The 15638-nt window shown below is 40.7% G+C and overlaps 1 protein-coding gene across 1 annotated transcript in view; it reads left to right on the top strand.

Moving 5' to 3' along the window:
• The window catches only part of LOC127627756 (SHC-transforming protein 3-like), a 45474-nt gene continuing 29836 nt past the window's right edge, over positions 1-15638 (top strand). Inside the window, exons 1-2 of the mRNA XM_052104292.1 lie at positions 1-2305; positions 10739-10809. Of these exons, the coding sequence (XP_051960252.1) occupies positions 1700-2305; positions 10739-10809 (677 nt within the window). The 5' untranslated portion in view covers positions 1-1699. The remainder of the gene's footprint in view (positions 2306-10738; positions 10810-15638) is intronic.

The raw sequence follows: 15638 nt of genomic DNA on the forward strand, positions 1-15638 counted from the left end.
CGAGGCCTGACTTCATTCACAGAAACGTCGGTATGCCTGTCTGCCTCTCCATTCACAGCCTGTCCAAATCATTTTCAGCAGCATCTCTCCTCAGCATCCATTCTGCATCTCCGTGACAACAACGAGCGTGGAGGACTGATACCTTATTTTTCTTGTTTGCTTCCATCTCATTGGAGAAGACAAACCTTGCTTTCCCTCTCTCTCTCTCTTTCTCTCTGTGTTTTCCTCTTTTTTTTCATCTTGCAGGCGAACAGGAAAGCAAGACGAGGGACTGCAGTGCGTTAGCCGCAGCGTTACTGAAACATTGTGAATGACTCCGCTACGCCACTGACACTAGCTCTGGGCTCTGGACATTTTTACATGAATGGCTGCTTTTTTGCTGCCCTAATGTCACGGGCTTCATCCCGTTGGCTGCTGAATCCGGAGCGTGTTTTAGTGAGGTTGCATCTTGACATTGTGTATTTGAAAGGGATGTTTAATTATTTAACAGAGCTCATTCAGGAGCACCTCTCGGCTTGTTTTGCCTTCTGTAAGAAGGCTCTGAGTGTGGAACAGGGAGATGGAAATATGGCGATGTTTCAAAGTATGTAAGGAAGAACGGACGTGACGAACAAAGAGATAAAACCGTATGCATCTCGTGCTTTACATTGGACCAGATTTTGCCGCTAACAATGGCAATATATAAGCGAGGTAGAATGTACCAGATCGTCCCAGTTGCGGGCGGTTAACGCATTTCTTGTAGACCACATTTTCACTGTCATAAGGTGATTCTGTAATTCATTTGGTAGATTATTCCCTCGTAATCAACGGCAGATCACGAAACGCACCTTATGGCTTCCGCTCAATAGAGCGCCTTTATAAAACGCAACAGAATGAGCGAAATTATCAATGTAGGTCTTGATCATTAGTGAGCACCATGAAAAACAACGCAAGTTTCTTAAAATACAACATCTTAACGATCTTGACTTTTAAAGTGAATGTCCCCTTTTTTCCAAGCTTATTTGTTATAACTGTTTTTAAAATCATTCTTAGGGTTGCTTCATTGTTATTTGCATTATTGATGGATTGACTGAGCCAGGAAAGATAGAGGAGACAATTTCAGTTCAGTTCATTTTTATTCATTTTCACATGGACTGAATGAAACCGGGAGGCGTTCCTATGGACAGGGCACATTTTGAGAATTGATTGGTTCTACCGAGCTGTAAGTGGGAGTTTTTTCTGTACCAGAAAGTGTTCTGCAGTGTTCAGTGAGTCTTTTGTTGAGAAGGGTCTCTCGCTCGCTCTCTCTCTCTCTCTCCGAGTGAGTCATGCATGTACATGGATCTGCCAGGATGTGGGGGGAGAGAGAGACATCTTCTCAGTAGAGCCCTGTCTCTCTCTCTTTCTCTCTCTGCTATCTCTGGCCCTCTATCTCTGTGAAGGAGCGACCCAGCGCTGCTTTTCTCTCATTGCACTCTTGTCTCCATGGATGCTGTGTTTTGTGGTTTATTTTTGGTCCCTGAGCTGCTGTGCAGCGTTGGATTTCCCTGACGGCAGCATCCGCTGCAACAGCCTGCCGCTCTCTTTACCTCGAGCCCAGCAAGCAGGCATTTGCCTCCCTGCGTGTGGACGGTTTCTCAGCTTCAGCATGCCAAATGAGCGGACGGTCCGCCGGGAGTTGGATGTGTCCGTTGGCGCGTAGGCCAGCATACCAAGGGGAATGCTTCACCGTGCTAAATACAACCGATTCCGGAATGAGTCAGTGACGTCCGTCGATGAACTTCTGCACGGTCTCTCCATGAACGCGAAGGTCTCGGCCGTCCCGCCCTCGCCGCCTGTTGGCGACCCTCTGTACGTCCCGCCGGCCGAGGTCTTTCCCCCCGACCCCGCGGAAGAGTCCGGGACCACCTTGTGCACCCTCATCAACAAAGTCTCCAACCTCAAATTCGCCAACTCCTCCGGACTGCTCGGCATCAAGGGCCTGCCGTCCACTGTCAAAGACCTGGCCGTCTCCAAGCTCCAGGGAGGAACGGGGGGAGGTGGCTCAAGCAGCCCTAGCTCGTCTGCCCTCCCGGTGGCCACTGGGGGCAGCCTGTGCTCCTCGGCCGCTTCCGGAGCCCCTCACACCCCGCTGGAGCCGAGCTCTGTGAGCTCGGGAAAGAAGGGGAGGATGGAAGAGTTTCAGCCCGGCGGAGAGGGGTGGAATCTAGCTGGTGCGGGTGGAATGGGTGCCGCGGGTTGCGGGGCACTGGTGAATAAGCCATCTCGTGGATGGCTGCACTTGAGTGAGAAGATTTCTGGACCCGGAGTGACATACATTGTTAAGGTAAGACTGGCCAAATCCCCTCCGTTTCTATCTCCTCTGCTTTTCCTTTCACACCCACCCTTGATTTTTCATCTGAAACAGAAGGATTAATGGAGCATAAAGGTAGAATACAGAATCTTCCTGTCCGTGTGCCGGCACAGAAGGATTATGTGTACGGTTTGCAATTATGCAGCTGAAGGGAAGGTCACAAATGACTCTGGCAGGAAAAAGCACCGTCAGATTTATAGCAAACGCACAACTGACCACAAAAGCACAGACTGTTCTGCCACATACAGTACAGCGTTTACAGGGAATCTGTTCTGTCTGTGTCTTACATGTGTGTAGAGGTGGGCGGCATGACCAGAATCTTATATCACGCTAACAGCGTATATCACATTACGTTTGACAATCCAGTGAACATCCAGTTACATGCTTTGCAAAACTAAGATACTTCATCTCATTTGATTATTTTCTCTTTTTATTTGAAATTCATATGATGGATGAGTCTGGCATCAGTGCAGAATCAGCTTCACATTACGTAACACACTAAAAACAAAGGACTGAAAACAGTAAAGCTAATATTATGCAAAATGCCACATTTGAACAGGTTACCCAGCACACACACACACACACACACACACACACACACCAGTGACCACACACACACACACACACTCACACACACACCAGTGACCACACACACACACACACACACACCAGTGACCACACACACACTCACACACACACACACTCTCACACACACACACACACACACCAGTGACCACACACACACACACACTCACACACACACACTCTCACACACACACACTTACACACATGTAGTGTTTCCATGTTTTAACTTTCCATAGATATAATGGTTTTTATGCTGCTTTATATTCTATCCCCTAAACCTAACCTTACCCCTAAACCTAACCCTCACAGAAAACATTCTGCATTTTTACATTTTCAATAAACATAATTTAGTATGATTTATAAGCTGTTTTCCTCATGGGGACCGACAAAATGTCCCCACAAGGTCAAACATTTCGGGTTTTACTATCCTTATGGGGACATTTGGTCCCCACAAAGTGATAAATACACGCTCACACACACACACACACACGCACACTCACTCACACACACACACACACACACACACACACACACACACACACACCATTGAACACACACACACACCAGTTACCACACACACACACACACACACACACACACCAGTGACCACACACACACACACACACACCAGTGACCACACACACACACTCACACACACACACACACACACACACCAGTGACCACACACACACACACACACACACACACACACACACACACACACACACCAGTGACCACACACACACACACTCACACACACACCAGTGACCACACACACACACACACACTCTCACACACACACACACACACACACACCATTGACCACACACACACACACCAGTGACCACACACACACACACACACCAGTGACCACACACACCAGTGACCCCAAACACAATATCATATCAAGCGGTTAATTAAAGTTAAATATAATTTTATTTACAGATCTGTTCCCGGCAGCATCAAATCTGTTTAATGCATCATGTCAAACAATAATGAAGACTTGGAAACAATTCTGAAATGTACTTTTGTCCTCTTATAATGTTTTCCTTGTATCTGGATTAGCCGTGCATGTATATGTAGTAATTATACTTTTATTTATTTTTTGAATATTTTTTTTCGTGCAACATGACGTGGTGTAGTTCCACAAATGTACTGTGATCAGAACCAACTGAACCGGTTCTAACCGGTTACCAGCATTTAAAAATACCGTTTTCACTCTGGAACAATTGAAAATCACATTGCTCCAGTTTTTGGTTCTTTTTCGTTCCTTAAACCGTTTTAAGTCCCTGTGATTATTCTTTGTTTGAATATGTGAATAGTGTATACCGTTACACCGTTACGATGCAAAAGACTCTTTCTACTGTATCTGTAGGGCAACAAATGTCCGTAATATACCGTTATCTACCGTCTCTATGTCATTAACTTCAGTCGAACAGGCGTCCGTGCGACTGGTTATTTTTTTTACCTGCACAGATTTTATTTATTCAAATGAACTGCAAGTTTATCACATCAAAAGGGAACTGCATGCAAATTGCGTAACCACGGCGACCAGTTACCAGACTAAAGAGGTGTTGTTCCTACAGTTCTGTTACTGTATCGTCTCCAGGGAGCGTGAAGTGGTGCAGGACAGATCTGTTATTATTGTCCACACGCATTCGTGAGACAAGCGTTAGATGATACGTTTGGCCTCACGCTGTTGTCAAATACACATGCAGGCCGTTTAATTGACGTTTATGTTGATGTTTATTATATGAAATATTACTTTAAACACTCATAAAACAAATACTGAAAACAGTAAAGCTAATATTATACAATATGCCACATTTGAACTGGTTAGCCAACACACACACACACACACACACACACACACACCAGTGACCACACACTGACACACACACACACACACACACCAGTGACCACACACACACACACACCAATGACAACACACGCACTAGTGCCAACACACACACACACACACACACACACACACACACTCACACACGCACCAGTGCCAACACACACATCAATGACCACACACACACACCAGTGACCACACACACACACACACACACCAGTGACCACACAAACACACGCACACAAGTGACCACACACACACACATGTGCACACACACACACAAGTGACCGCGCACGCACACACACACACACACACCAGTGACCACACACACATACACACACACACACACACACACCAGTGACCACACACACATACACACACACACACACACAAGTGACCGCGCACACACACCAGTGACCACACACACATACACACACACACACAAGTGACCGCAGCACACACACACACACACACACCAGTGACCACACACACACACCAGTGACCACACACACACACCAGTGACCACACACACACACACACACCAGTGACCACACACACACACACACACACACGCACACACACACACACGCCAGTGACCACACACACACACACCAGTGACCACACACACACATCAGTGACCACACACACACACACACACACAAGAGACCACGCACACACACACCAGTGACCACACGCACACACACACACATGCACACCAGTGACCCCACACACACACACACACACACACACACACACATGTTGTGTTTCCATGTTTTATGGGGACTTTCCATAGACATAATGGTTTTTATACTGTACAAACTTTATATTCTATCCCCTAAACCTAACCCTACCCCTAAACCTAACCCTCACAGAAAACATTCTGCATTTTTACATTTTCAAAAAACATAATTTAGTGTGATTTATAAGCTGTTTTCCTCATGGGGACCGACAAAATGTCCCCACAAGGTCAAAAATGTCGGGTTTTACTATCCTTATGGGGACATTTGGTCCCCACAAAGTGATAAATACACGCTCACACACACACACACCAGTGACCACACACACACACACACACACACACCAGTGACCACACACACACACACACATTTATGTTGATGTTTATTATATGGAATATTACTTTAAATATTTTTATATTGGGTATTATATTTATCCAAGGCTCCTATGGTCAGGAAATTCCTGGATAAATCAGGGAATTTTGCAATTGCCGTTTCCACGCCTGGACCTGTAAAGTCACTGGAATTTCTACAGTACTTTTGTTGACATTTGACCAGACATTGCACCATGTCAGTAGTGTTATTAGAGACATTTAAACACTAATAATATATTTAATCAGATCTATAAAAGGAATAGTTCACCTAAAAATTTAAATGATATCATCATTTACTCACCCTCATGTTGTTCACCTCCAGTCAGTCACCATTCAGTTTCATTGCATCTTTTTTTTCCATATAATGAAAGTGAATGGTGACTGAGGATGGCAACATCTCTGTGGAGCGGAGGAAGGTGGGGCCGGGCTGGAACGGCACGCGCCCGGTCCCCAATCCGCCTGATGGGGCACGTTCAGGATAAAGGCGGCCGGTGATGACAGTTCGAGAGAGAGAGAGAAATATTATTTGTATTGTTAACCCGGTTCTCGCCTCCTCCTTTCCATTAATCCCTTTATACTTACACACACAAACACAAACAGGGCAGCTGCCCGTAATTGTCTCTCTCTAGCTGTCGTCACCGGCCCCCTTTATCCCTCGCATCGTGTTTACGATCATGTAAGTATGTTCAAGGCCCTATTAAGCTACAGGTTGGCATGGATTTGTGCTTCCAGCTTTTTTCCCCTCTCAATCGTCGGTCGCTGTAAAGGCAAAACACGAACAGTCGACACGACAGGGTCAGATTGTGAAAACACACATGCAATGAACAGAGTGAAATCTGAGCGTATTAACAAATGTAACGTGTAAAGAGTGACAGAAAGAGTTTTTGTAGCTCTGTGTTTGGGTTTGTTGGGTTTTAGATGGGGAACGTTGGCGACGTCCACACCATCCCCCTTTGGCGTCTATTTGCAGGGCTGAATATGTGTTATTTTATACAGTTCGTTTATTGAACGACCCTGTTCTTAAACCCACATACACACACACACACACACACACACACACACACATCATGCTCCATTTCACTAAAAGGACTGCTGATATTGACTGGACGGGCTGCCTCTCTTAACACTAACCTCCCCAAATATATGGAGCTAGCATTATGGTAAGGGCAGCACTTGGGCAGAATATAGACTGTAGATCCAGTATTGTTTGATTAAGTGACTGACTATCAATAAAATTGAATAGTTGCGGTCATGGTGCTGATTAGTCGATATAGTGTTCTAGTTGCGCTAAAATGCATGTTACAGACATGTTTTTGCTGAACATAGCATATATTTATTTAGTGTATGCTAATGCCCGTAATAGCGCCTCTTGTGGCAACACTGAGAATATGCACGAATATGTAAATGTGCTTATTTTTGAATTGTGCTGTGGCACATTTAAGAGCGCAACGATGTGTGAAATATATCATAGTTGCGTGTCTTAGTTTGGTATTAATATTTACTTTTTCTTGCGCTTGCGCATGTTGGTCATCGATTTAGGAAAGTTGTAAACACCGAGCAGTACATGTTGCTCTTTTTTATAATATAAAAGCTCACCTCTCTTTGTTATTGCAGCAAAACAAAAACAAAAAAACAGTCTTGATCAGCGTATTTGCATTTTATTTTATATTCTTTTAATGTAATTGTTTTTATAAAAATATCATAGCATCCTTAAAACAAGAAAAACTATTTCCTAATGAGTATTTTTGTCATTTTATTTTATATTATTATACCGTCATTTAAAATAAATACATAAATTAAATAAATATATATATATATATATATATATATATATATATATATATATATATATATATATATATATATATATATATATATATCATCCTTAAAACATTTAAAAAATGTTTAGATATATTCTCTAAAAAAGTATCTTCTCAAGTATATGTATCTTATTTAAGGATTTTTATATATTTTCACCGGAAAACAACATATACTGTATATATATATATATATATATATATATATATATATATATATATATATATATATACAAGTATAAAAACAATTTATATATATTTATAAAGTAAAAAAAATTACATATATATATATATATATATAGTAAAAAAAATTAAATATATATATATATATATATATGTAAAAAATATATATAAAGTAAAAAACAATTTTATATATTTATAAAGTAACAAAAATTATATATAAAGTAATTTTTTTAAAATATATTTATAAAGTACATTTATATATGTATATATAAAGTAAAAAATATATATATATTTATAAAGTAATTTTTTTTAATATATATATATATATATATATAAAATAAAAAAATTATTTTAAATAATTTGTTTTGTATATATTTATAAAGTACATTTTGTATATATATATATATATATATATATATATATATAAAGTAACAAAAAAATATATATATATAGTAAAAAAATATTGAAATATTTATATAAAGAAAAATTATTATATATATTTATTAAGTAACAAATATTATATAAGTTAAAAAATATATATAAATATATATATATATATATATATATATATATATATATATATATATATATTATTATTATTATTTATTTGTATTTTTTTTTTACTGTAAAATAAAGTTTTGCTGAAATTTGCGCTATGACTCTTGTGAAGACACTGAGCTCAAGATGGTTGGTGTTGAGTTCTGTCAGAATCTCATATCTGAATCGACTTTTGTGTACCTTTCGGCCTTATTTAATTAATAATTAAAAGACTTTGTCATTGAATTTAGCCAAATACTACGTGCAAAACCGCTGCACTGACTCATCATCATCGGCATCATTTCCGTTTTGTGCTTTCATTCGCATACCAGCAAATTCATTTGGGCAAAATAAAATCCATCAGTAAGGTGATCATTTTCCATAAACCACTTGAGTAAACATAACTAATCAGTGTTCACAGTGTTCCTGTGGGAAATATTTGTACTGAAGCTGAGCATGTGTGTATACAGCATATCCAGGAAAAGATGTTGTTAGACTGACATGGCTTGATTTGCCCATGAATGTAAGACAGTTTCTTATGTGGGTCACTGCCAGTGAGTGAGGTAAGACAGGTGAGTCATTCAGAAAGGGAAGTTAGTTGTAGAGAGACACTCAATGAGTGAGTCATACTGCACCGAGAGATTGTCGAGGTGAGACGGCTAAAAAAAGACGTGTTGATGTGTGATGTCACTGCTTATGTATGATGTCACCTCCTGGAGATGAAGGTACACTATTATTCCCCATAGACACCTTATGCTGAGCTGTTTTAAAATGCCACTGAAATAAAAACGTATCAGTTGGCTATGCTATGCTGAGTATATTTTATTAATTTCGACTCATCCCTCCTTTTGGGTTACAGCGAGGCACTGACAATTGTTTCGTTCCTTTAATCGTGAGAAACTCAAACGGATCACATGCATGTCACAAACACTCTCATCTTCATGTGATTGTGTGTGTGCGTGCATATGTGAGCTTGTCTGTTTTGTATGTGGATGGATGACATTAGTCATAGGTGGGATGTGGGTGTGTTTTACATCTCGGTTCGTGTGTGGGTGGGTGTTGAACAGTGTGGGACTGTAGACAGGCAGATTAAGAGACTTTTGCATCCCTGTATCATTCTACTGCACTTTAAAACCTTCCACAAACAGTTCATTTTCAATATGACTCATTATTTGATTGGACTGGCAAAAGTTTTTCCCAATTTGGAATGCCCAATTCCCACTACTTAGTACGTCCTTGTGGTGGTGTGGGACAAGTCTCAGTTGCATCCACTTCTGAGACCGTCAATCCGCGCATCTTATCACGTGACTCTTTCCTCCCTAGCAACTGGGCCACTTTGGTTACCCCATGTGACTCTACCATCCCTAGCAACCAGGCCACTTTGGTTACTCCATGTGACTGTACCCTCCCTAGCAACCGGGCCACTTTGGTTACTCCATGTGACTGTACCCTCCCTAGCAACCGGGCCACTTTGGTTACCCCATGTGACTACCCTCCCTAGCAACCGGGCCACTTTGGTTACCCCATGTGACTCTACCCTCCCTAGCAACCGGGCCACTTTGGTTACCCCATGTGACTGTACCCTCCCTAGCAACCGGGCCACATTGGTTACCCCATGTGACTCTACCCTCCCTAGCAACCGGGCCACTTTGGTTACCCCATGTGACTCTACCCTCCACTTTGGTTACCCCATGTGACTCTACCCTCCCTAGCATCCGGGCTACTTTGATTACCCCATGTGACTCTACCCTCCCTAGCAACCGGGCCACTTTGCTTACCCCATGTGACTTTACCTTCCCTAGCAACCGGGCCACTTTGGTTACCCCATGTGACTGTACCCTCCCTAGCAACTGGGCCACTTTGGTTACCTCATGTGACTCTACCCTCCCTAGCAACCTGGCCAATTTGGTTGCTAAGGAGACCTGGCTGGAGTCACTCAGCAATCCCTGGATTCAAACTTGTGACTCCAGGGGTGATAGTCAGCGTAAATACTCACTGAGATACCCTGGCCCTCAAGTTAAAGCAATTTTAATTGAATAAAAATGGCTAAATAACCGTTTTTTGTATTTTTTTTGACACATGGATGCAAGCTTTATGTTTATAATAGAATAATGTGCACAGTTTCACCTATTGTGTACTGTATAGACTGTGCAATATTCGGTAAGTAAAAGCTCGTATTAATTATATTCATGTAAACAGGATATTCAATAATGGTGCGTTGAAGTAAATAGTCAATTTTTCTTTAATGAAATCCTCACAGTTTAGGTTTGTTTGGATTATGAGCTGTTCTAATCCCATTTATATCCTTCTTTCTGTAGTATTTGGGCTGTATTGAAGTTCTTCGGTCCATGAGATCTCTGGACTTCACCACACGATCGCAAATCACAAGGTACAACTCTCCGTCTGTCACAAACTCCTCCATTTCTGTTGTGTAAGGGGTTGTGGACAATTTTAGTAAAAAAGCGCAGATGCACAATTGTGTTGTGAACCTATGGTGCGTTCAAGTCCTTGTTGAGGAGTTTTTATTTGAATTATTATTCACAAGAAAGTTGGAAATCGTAAATACGATGTGATGTGCGTTCGGAGAGAATGTAACCATTATGCTATTTCATGTTTCCAGTGTTGGGTGTAATTGGATTTAAAAGTAACTGGTTACTGTAATCTAATTACTTTTAGGTACAAAAAGTAGTGTGATACATTACATTTTAAATTCTTGTAATCAGATTACAGTAACTGACTTTCAGTGAAAGTAATTACTTTTAAGTACATCAGTAAAGTAATCTGATCATAATTTTAGAGAAGTAGTTAGTAATTTGTAGGTGATTACTTTTTTTAGTAACTTAGTAACCCAACACTGCATATTTCTTTCTCTCTTTATCACATCTTTTTAGCTCCAAAGCAACTAAATGAAAAGAGTAGAGACTGACCGATAGTAAGTGACTAACCGATTAAGCATAAAAATTTTCTTCCATACTAGGACAGAGAAAGATATAGATATTATAAGAGTCAAATAATTAACAGGATGCAGTCTATTGTGCAACCAAATACCAATAAATGCCAATAAAAAAAAAAGAAAAAAGATTTGGTGCATAACGCAGGACTTTTAACTATAAACAAGCCCGAAATACAAATGCTTATTTCAGGACTTTTATTTTGAAATGACGGGGAATCGGCTAGAATGCTCTATATTTAAGTATTAAACAAATGAAGATTTTATAACCTATATTCACCAAACGGAGGATTTGAGATATCACCAGATTACTTTTTTTAATTATTATTCTCAAGAAAGTTGGAAACACAATGTTCAGTGTTTCTATATAGTCAAATTTTTCTTTGCATGATTTCGTTTCAGTTTATAACAAAAATATGCATTGAAGTGAGGATAAAAATATGAGGATGAATATTGTCAATGATGAAACTATCGACACCGATTAATCGGTAAAACCGATACATTGGTCTACCTCTAGACAATAGTATCTGGCCATTAGATGTGTTAGGGTTAGAATGGGTTAGTTAGGGTTAGGGTTAGAATGGGTTAGTTAGGGTTAGTTAGGGTAAGGGTTAGAATGGGTTAGTTAGGGTTAGGGTTAGAATGGGTTAGTTAGGGTTAGTTAGGGTAAGGGTTAGAATGGGTTAGTTAGGGTTAGGGTTAGAATGGGTTAGTTAGGGTTAGGGTTAGAATGGGTTAGTTAGGGTAAGGGTTAGAATGGGTTAGTTAGGGGTTAGAATGGGTTAGTTAGGGTTCGAATGGGTTAGTTAGGGTTAGGGTTAGAATGGGTTAGTTAGGGTAAGGGTTAGAATGGGTTAGTTAGGGTTAGAATGGGTTAGTTAGGGTTAGGGTTTGAATGGGTTAGTTAGGGTTAGAATGGGTTAGTTAGGGTTAGAATGGGTTAGTTAGGGTAAGGGTTAGAATGGGTTAGTTAGGGTTAGGGTTAGAATGGGTTAGTTAGGGTTAGGATTAGAATGGGTTAGTTAGGGTTAGAATGGGTTAGTTAGGGTTAGGGTTAGAATGGGTTAGTTAGGGTTAGAATGGGTTATTTAGGGTTAGAATGGGTTATTTAGGGTTAGCGTTAGAATGGGTTAGTTAGGGTTAGAATGGGTTAGTTAGGGTTAGAATGGGTTAGTTAGGGTAAGGTTAGAATGGGTTGGTTAGGGTTAGAATGGGTTAATTAGGGTTAGAATGGGTTAGTTAGGGCTAGAATGGGTTAGTTAGGGTAAGGGTTAGAATGGGTTGGTTAGGGTTAGAATGGGTTAGTTAGGGTTAGGGTTAGAATGGGTTAGTTAGGGTTAGAATTGGTTAGTTAGGGTAAGGGTTAGAATGGGTTGGTTAGGGTTAGAATGGGTTAATTAGTGTTAGAATGTGTTAGTTAGGGTTAGGGTTAGAATGGGTTAGTTAGGGTAAGGGTTAGAATGGGTTGGTTAGGGTTAGAATGGGTTAGTTAGGGTTAGGGTTAGAATGGGTTAGTTAGGGTTAGGGTTAGAATGGGTTGGTTAGGGTTAGAATGGGTTAGTTAGGGTTAGGGTTAGAATGGGTTAGTTAGGGTTAGGGTTAGAATGGGTTCGTTAGGGTAAGGGTTAGAATGGGTTGGTTAGGGTAAGGGTTAGAATGGGTTAATTAGTGTTAGAATGTGTTTGTTAGGGTTAGGGTTAGAATGGGTTGGTTAGGGTAAGGGTTAGAATGGGTTAATTAGTGTTAGAATGTGTTAGTTAGGGTTAGGGTTAGAATGTGTTTGTTAGGGTTAGGGTTAGAATGGGTTCGTTAGGGTTAGGGTTAGAATGGGTTAATTAGTGTTAGAATGTGTTAGTTAGGGTTAGGGTTAGAATGGGTTCGTTAGGGTTAGAATGTGTTTGTTAGGGTTAGGGTTAGAATGGGTTCGTTAGGGTTAGGGTTAGAATGGGTTAGTTAGGGTAAGGGTTAGAATGGGTTCGTTAGGGTTAGGGTTAGAATGGGTTCGTTAGGGTAAGGGTTAGAATGGGTTGGTTAGGGTAAGGGTTAGAATGTGTTTGTTAGGGTTAGGGTTAGAATGTGTTTGTTAGGGTTAGGGTTAGAATGTGTTTGTTAGGGTTAGGGTTAGAATGTGTTTGTTAGGGTAAGGGTTAGAATGTGTTTGTTAGGGTTAGGGTTAGAATGGGTTCGTTAGGGTTAGGGTTAGAATGGGTTAGTTAGGGTTAGGGTTAGAATGGGTTCGTTAGGGTAAGGGTTAGAATGGGTTAATTAGTGTTAGAATGTGTTAGTTAGGGTTAGGGTTAGAATGTGTTTGTTAGGGTTAGGGTTAGAATGGGTTCGTTAGGGTTAGGGTTAGAATGGGTTCGTTAGGGTAAGGGTTAGAATGGGTTGGTTAGGGTAAGGGTTAGAATGGGTTGGTTAGGGTAAGGGTTAGAATGGGTTAATTAGTGTTAGAATGTGTTAGTTAGGGTTAGGGTTAGAATGTGTTTGTTAGGGTTAGGGTTAGAATGGGTTCGTTAGGGTTAGGGTTAGAATGGGTTAGTTAGGGTAAGGGTTAGAATGGGTTCGTTAGGGTAAGGGTTAGAATGGGTTGGTTAGGGTAAGGGTTAGAATGGGTTAATTAATGTTAGTTAGGGTTAGGGTTAGAATGTGTTTGTTAGGGTTAGGGTTAGAATGGGTTCGTTAGGGTTAGGGTTAGAATGGGTTAGTTAGGGTAAGGGTTAGAATGGGTTAATTAGTGTTAGAATGTGTTTGTTAGGGTTAGGGTTAGAATGGGTTAGTTAGGGTAAGGGTTAGAATGGGTTGGTTAGGGTTAGAATGGGTTAGTTAGGGTTAGGGTTAGAATGGGTTAGTTAGGGTTAGGGTTAGAATGGGTTCGTTAGGGTAAGGGTTAGAATGGGTTGGTTAGGGTTAGAATGGGTTCGTTAGGGTAAGGGTTAGAATGGGTTTGTTAGGGTTAGGGTTAGAATGGGTTTGTTAGGGTTAGGGTTAGAATGGGTTCGTTAGGGTAAGGGTTAGAATGGGTTTGTTAGGGTTAGGGTTAGAATGGGTTCGTTAGGGTTAGGGTTAGAATGGGTTTGTTAGGGTAAGGGTTAGAATGGGTTTGTTAGGGTTAGGGTTAGAATGGGTTCGTTAGGGTTAGGGTTAGAATGGGTTCGTTAGGGTTAGGGTTAGAATGGGTTGGTTAGGGTTAGAATGGGTTCGTTAGGGTAAGGGTTAGAATGGGTTCGTTAGGGTTAGGGTTAGAATGGGTTCGTTAGGGTTAGGGTTAGAATGGGTTCGTTAGGGTTAGGGTTAGAATGGGTTCGTTTGGGTTAGGGTTAGAATGGGTTCGTTAGGGTTAGGGTTAGAATGGGTTCGTTAGGGTTAGGGTTAGAATGGGTTCGTTAGGGTAAGGGTTAGAATTGGTTCGTTAGGGTTAGGGTTAGAATGGGTTCGTTTGGGTTAGGGTTAGAATGGGTTTGTTAGGGTTAGGGTTAGAATGGGTTCGTTTGGGTTAGGGTTAGAATTGGTTCGTTAGGGTTGGGGTTAGAATGGGTTCGTTAGGGTTAGGGTTAGAATGGGTTCGTTAGGGTTAGGGTTAGAATGGGTTCGTTAGGGTTAGGTTGCACAAAACAGTGCCGCTCAAGTTTTGGGCCAGTTGCTAAATGTAAAACTAATTTGCTTCCGCCATTATTCTTTAATCAACACGCCACCAAATCGGAAAGTGCTCAAAGAAAATCCTGATATTCCCAGTGGTAATAACGACTTCATGTGCGCTTAACTTATCAATGCAAAACTTCCGCCATGACTTGAGCGCACCATTATGTCATCCAGACTCATTTGGCATACTGTTTTTAACATACTATGCATTTTGGATAGTATGCGAATTGTAACATACTGTAGGTTCATTTATTAACTGTCCACAGTACACGCCGTAAAAGATCATTCTTAATGATAATATCATCAGCTAGTTACATTATACTTTTCATGCATTTTCTATATATTTATATCTCTGTTATATCTACTTATGCTCATATATGAATACATATTTGACTATGGTTTTGCTACTAAACCCCAGTTAATGTGTGTTTATGGTTTCATCACAATGGTTCCTATATGACTGTTATCTGCTGTTTTATGGGATGTTTCTGTAGTTATGCCACCAAATCATCCTGTTATGCTTTTCCTTTCCTTATCTTATTTGCATCTGCTGCCAAACACTCATTTATTGTTGCTATAATGAGCACATGAGATGTGACTGTACTGCATCCGTGTGTGTTGATGAGTCA

Source organism: Xyrauchen texanus, chromosome 34, assembly GCF_025860055.1.
Source record: "Xyrauchen texanus isolate HMW12.3.18 chromosome 34, RBS_HiC_50CHRs, whole genome shotgun sequence".
Lineage (NCBI taxonomy): Eukaryota > Metazoa > Chordata > Actinopteri > Cypriniformes > Catostomidae > Xyrauchen > Xyrauchen texanus.